This window comes from Hordeum vulgare, chromosome 1H (genome assembly GCF_904849725.1).
Source record: "Hordeum vulgare subsp. vulgare chromosome 1H, MorexV3_pseudomolecules_assembly, whole genome shotgun sequence".
NCBI lineage: Eukaryota > Viridiplantae > Streptophyta > Magnoliopsida > Poales > Poaceae > Hordeum > Hordeum vulgare.
The window spans coordinates 281,787,912-281,793,349 of NC_058518.1; the positions used below are offsets into that span (position 1 = coordinate 281,787,912).

Below are 5,438 nucleotides of genomic sequence, written 5' to 3' on the forward strand. Positions count from 1 at the left end.
GGTGTCATCCCCAATCTGCCCACTGCCACTTCCAGCGAAGCTTCGAAGCCCAAGATTCACACAAGGAGGCCACGTCGGGTCCCTCCCTTGTCGCGAGGCAATGGAATCGTGCCACCACCCTGGATGCATCATCCGCAAAGTTTGGTAACCTTGATGGCAATGATTCCAATCTTAGAACTCGAAAATTAAAAGGAAAAAACAACACGAGCAAGCAACTACGCACAAAGCATCTTACGCCGTGATTGGATCGGCGTTTCTCAACCAAATACCAGTGTAAAATATACAGACCTTCACCGATCGTTTCTATTTCTAGTTGAAAATCAAATATGACTCGTATTATACACATGTAAAATAAATACAAGTGTATAAAAATACATCCAAACCAAGCGAGGCCATAGAGGTTTACCTATCCACAATGTACAACAACATCGTTGTTGTCCACGTCGTCGCCCAACAGTTCTATTTTTTCCCTCGACCCCCTTTCACTCAAACAGTGCCAAAGCTGGTGGTTGGGGGTGCATTCGCCTTTGCTTGGGCTGACTAGTGGGTCTAACTGACAACCTATACTAACAGATCAACATGGCGCATGTGAGACAAAAACGACACCGCGCTAGCTATACGTTGCCATCCGTCGTCTCACGCATACATACATATGTATTCCTCTTTTATTCTGTTCCTCTATATCAAATTCAATAATGCCTAGCACGCATTCCACAGCTTACATGGACGGTCCAGATAACATGATCATCTGGACCCGGGAGCCAAAACAACCCTCCCTGATCTTGATATCTACATCGTCCGGCTGAGTGTGAGATGCATGCAAGCCATTATTCAATTTGCTATACAGGAACACAATAATAGTGAAATACTGCACAACCACGGGCCAGTACATGTGGTGTCAGAAGACGGGGCAACCGTGCGGGAACGCCTTTAGGGCATGTACACCGGTTAGCCCGAGACATGTTGCCTCACAGGCGAGGTAGGCTCGGATGTCATGGTAGTAGTAAAGCTATAGCCTACAGACAAGGGCCCTGTTTGGATCCCAGTGCTAGAGCTAGTTGGAGCTAGTTGGAGCTGAACTAACCCTCAAAGTATCCAAATATATGTGCTAGTTTGGGTTAGATGGAAACTAACCCACCAAAAAAACTATCCCGTAGAAGAGGTGCTAATTGGAGCTAGTTGGGGTATACCAGTAAAAAAAATCTCCATCCTCCCGCATCTAATCTTATCCTTTCCCATCCTCCCGCATCCACCGCTTTGGCCCCAGCCGGTCGCTGATCGCCGCGCTAGCCCCAGCCGGCCGCGCTCGCCCCAGCCGGCCGTTGCTCGCCAGCTCGCCCCAGCCATCCTCGCTTGTCCGTTCGGCCCCGCCATCCGCGCTCGCCACCGCCTGCCGTCGCGCTCGCCACCGCCGCCCCCGCCACCGCCTGCCGACGCCGCCCCCGTCCTCCTCCAACTCCCCCACCAGCCCGCGACAGCCACCGCTGGCCATGCTCGCGACAGCCACCGCCGGCCACGCTCGCCCCGCCTGTCACTGCCGGTCTCGTCGCGTGCCACCGCAGGCCCTGTCCCGCCTCCCACCGCCGACCCTGTCCCGCCTCCCACTCTGCGATGGACGGAGGCAGCTTCGACGCTTGGGGTTCGCAGCCGTCGGCAAGCGGCCTTGCTGCCTAGGCCGGCCTCGACCCCAACTCACAAGCGTCGGCATCGGAGGGATTTCCAGGGCTTGGGCTCTATGGAGCTTTCCTCCAAAGCGACGGTGACGAGCAAACTAGAATTATTGTTGCTTGTATGTCTCTTCATAATTTCATTCGAGAGAGGAGAATTACGGATAGGGAATTTGATGCCTGTGATGTGGATGAAAATTATAACCCAATGCCTAGTTCTTCGGCATCCGCATGGCCAGAAGATGAACCTTTTGTTGAAGATATCAATATGAACGCCTTTTGTGATGAGTTAGCTCATGCTCTCTTTCATGGAATGTAATTTTATTTTATTAAGCCTGATTGATGACTTGTATGTTTAAGTGGGACGCCTTATTTGTATGGACAAAATAAAATTTATCATATTTTGGATATTTGATTTGCAAAGATGATTTTAATATCATTTATGAGTAAAAGAAGGCCACACAAGAGCCGGACACAACAAATCCTCGTTAAAAGAGTCAAATGATTTAAAAAGTATATTTGTTGTCAAACTAACTCTATCATCCAAACACCATCAAAGGCTAGAGTTAGTTCAGAGTTAGTCGAGAGTTAAAAACTAACTCTAACCTCTAGCGAGGCTAGTGTATCCAACAGGGCCAATAGGTGACTCTCGAGGAGGTGGTTGCTTCGCTCAAGAAAGGTAAGAGAAGGAAGGAGAAAGAAGAAAAAGTAAAGAAAGGTGTGGCTGGCTGGGAAAGAAAGAAGCTAAGGCCGACGCATGTAGACATATGTGAGGCAACATATGGGTTGGGCATTAATCAATATGAACGATAGTCCTAGGTCTTCAAGCCTACATGGATGTACGGAGGCAGCCTCCATTGTACATGTCCTTAACGGCAGGCTAGCGCAACGCGTTTATGTGTCAGACGCAAAGTGTTCCTCTGCTGGGTACAATGCGTCAAGTAGACCCACTAGTCAGGCGAGGCAAATGAGTCCATTCCCATCCAGCAGCTGATTCGGTTCTGTTTGAGTAAAGGGGATCGAGCCAAGAAAAAATTAGAGCGCGGCGGCGGCGATCTTGCGGACTGCTTACTCTACTTGGCTGGCCGCCTGACCAGCAAAGGTTCTAATGGCGACCGACTACCTCATGCCTCCAGTGGACAGGTAAAAATGGGCATTGTTTTCTCGAGGTTGGAGGTTAATTTCTTTGTTGGATCTCGGCGACAGCCGCCTGAGGATAGCTCAACAATCTTCGCGGATGAGGCGTACAGTGCAGTTATTCTAATGGACATGGTGTGTGGTGGAGCTCCGGGGCAGGATGAATCGGGCGATGGATCTAGATGGGGCATAGAAGACGCGGGGAACAGTGCAGTGGGAGGATTTCGGTGAGAGTGAAGGCGATAACGGAGAGGTGCTTGAGCAAGGTGACGCCCAGATGACGCAGAGGTGATTTCTTTAATCTCTGTTTTCCATCAGCTAGCAGAAGCCAGAAGCACGGTACCATCAGGTTGGTCACCCCCACGATGACAAAAAGGTATTCATTTTCGTGGTCATTTGTTTGCTAAATGGTTAGGGGATTAGATGATGTGGGGCATACACCGGCTCATTTGCATATACAAAAATATGTTAGATCAGTTAAAAAAAGGATGTGGTGCTGGGTGCATTAGCTCGTTGCATTTACACGACTGTTTTACACACTAGGCATACTTTGTGTTGTGTTTATGAATTGTGAACTGGAGTGGAAAATCACACGCTTTTAATTTTTTGTTGAGTTAAATGCACGGGCGGTCCTCAAAGTTTACGAGAAGCGTCAAGTTGGTCCCTATTATATGAAAATGCACGTCTGGGTCCTAAATGTTTGTTAAGTGATTCATGCGAGGTCCTTTTCTCGTCTGGGTCGTGTATATTTGCATCTGAACCCTTATAAGACTCTGTCTTTCTATTCCCCAGTCCCTAGGTTTGCTCTTCCTCAGCTCTCTTCTCCAGCCGCCATGTCTCTCGCTGGTAGCTCGTCTGGTGGCAATAGATCGAAGGCTTCGTCGCCGGTTGCATCACTGCCAGTAGCTTTAGGACCCAGAAGGCCTGCACCTCTCGGGTCAGCACTGCCTTTAGTTCCGTGTCCGTGCTGTCAAATGCGCCGCACGGTTCGGTGCGTTTCCAGATCAGTAGCTAATCCAGGACGTGTGTTCTACAAGTGCCCTAATCATGGCGTAAGTTTCTCACTTCAAGATTTGGGTTTTCATTTGGATTTGAATGCTGATTGAATCCATTGTTTTTTCTGATTTTTTTTGAACTTTTCTTTCTGAAGAAGGGGATGAATCCATGCAATCACTACTACTGGGAAGATGGGGAGGACAACTATGTTGCATTCCTAATCGCAAATGGATTCATCGCTGGTGCTGGCACTGCATCTGTTGATTATTCGGGTGGCGACTTTCGGTTTGAAGCAATTGAGGAGGAAATAGGCAGTGGACTAAAGATGGACCAGTTGGTTCCGAAAATGGAACAATGTCTGAATAAGATGGATCAATTGATTGTGCTGTGTAGGCATGTGATTACTGCTTTGGTTGTGTTGATTGCAATAATGTTGTATGTGGCTGTAGCTAAGTAGATTATGTAGCAGGAACTAGCAATGAATCTTTTGTGTTGTTGATTGCAAGAATGTTGTCGATGTCGCAGACTATGTATCAGGAACTTGCAATGAAAAAAAGTATTTTTAGGAACTAGCAGGAACAAGCATTGACATCACATTCATCTGATACTTTGCAAATCCAGATTACACATAACTTAATAGTTGCATTGATAATGGTTTGTGTGAAACCAGTCACCACATTTTGACATCAGGTTTCAGTACAAACCACCATGCACCATGCACCATTCAAAATATATCCTAACCATCAGGTTTCACTAGTTTTGTAGCCAAAAGATAACCATCAGTAATCACTCATCATCTACAGCTAAGGGACTATGTTCTCTTTCTTTTTGGTGGGCACTTTCTTCCTCCTTTTCAAGCCCAGTGTTGCAGTTGTTGACCTGGGAGGGGGTAGAGCATCTCTACAACCTGCAATAAACTGGCTCTCAGGTAGAGGACCAGAAATTTGAGTCTTAGATTGCTGAGTGGATGCAGCCTGTAAAAAAAAGGAAAATGGGACATTAAATACTCAGCTCTCAGTGTTGCAGTTGTTGTTGCAGAATTGCAGGACTAGGTATATGTACTCACCTGCTCTTGCAGAATGTCAATGATGCTAGTTGTGGACAAATCAGGGGTGGTTGAGGATGCAACAACACTGGAAGCACTTCTCCTGGATTGTGGCACTAGTTTTTTCTTGATTGGTAGTTTTTGTCTGGTTTGTGTCATCTGGAGAGCTTCTTCTGGTTCCTCATCTGGTAGCAGTATCTGAATTGGCTCTGGCCGTGGAGAAAGACCTTTTGCTGCTGCTTCTTGCTCTGGTTCTTCTTCTTCTGCTGCTGCTTGTTGCTCTGGTTCTTCTTCTTCTGCTGCTTGTTGTTGTGGTTCTTCTTCTGCTGCTTCTTGTTGCTCTGGTTCTTCTTCTTCTGCTGCTTGTTGTTGTGGTTCTTCTTCTGCTGCTGCTTGCTGTTGTGGATGGCCTACTGCTCCTCTACCTAGTGATGGGCATTTTCTTTTGTTGTAACCTATTTCATGGCATGAACTGCAGTGGCCAATGGTTCCATGTCTGCTCATCCTAGTTCCCTCCTCCTCCTCAACTGGATTCTTCCTCCTGTTCTTCCTGGGCCTACCAACCCGCTTGTCATATTTTGGTGGTCTCACAG

At 47.4% G+C, this 5,438-nt stretch overlaps 1 protein-coding gene across 6 annotated transcripts; it reads left to right on the top strand.

Annotated features, from left to right (window-relative positions):
• Positions 1-2,522: 2,522 nt before the first annotated feature.
• LOC123409661 lies at positions 2,523-4,369 on the top strand. 6 transcript variants are annotated; one of them, XR_006612881.1, is made up of 4 exons: positions 2,523-2,810; positions 2,918-3,180; positions 3,597-3,856; positions 3,955-4,369. XR_006612881.1 is itself a non-coding variant. In XM_045102534.1 (2 exons), exons 1-2 carry the CDS (start codon positions 3,638-3,640, stop codon positions 4,255-4,257), a joined length of 522 nt encoding a protein of 173 aa, XP_044958469.1. In that variant the 5' UTR covers positions 3,204-3,637; the 3' UTR covers positions 4,258-4,369. The 6 variants fall into 6 exon arrangements, 1 of the variants encoding a protein (XP_044958469.1); XR_006612886.1 differs by having other exon boundaries at positions 2,527-2,810; positions 2,953-3,180; XR_006612883.1 differs by having other exon boundaries at positions 2,529-2,810; positions 2,964-3,180.
• Positions 4,370-5,438: the final 1,069 nt, after the last annotated feature.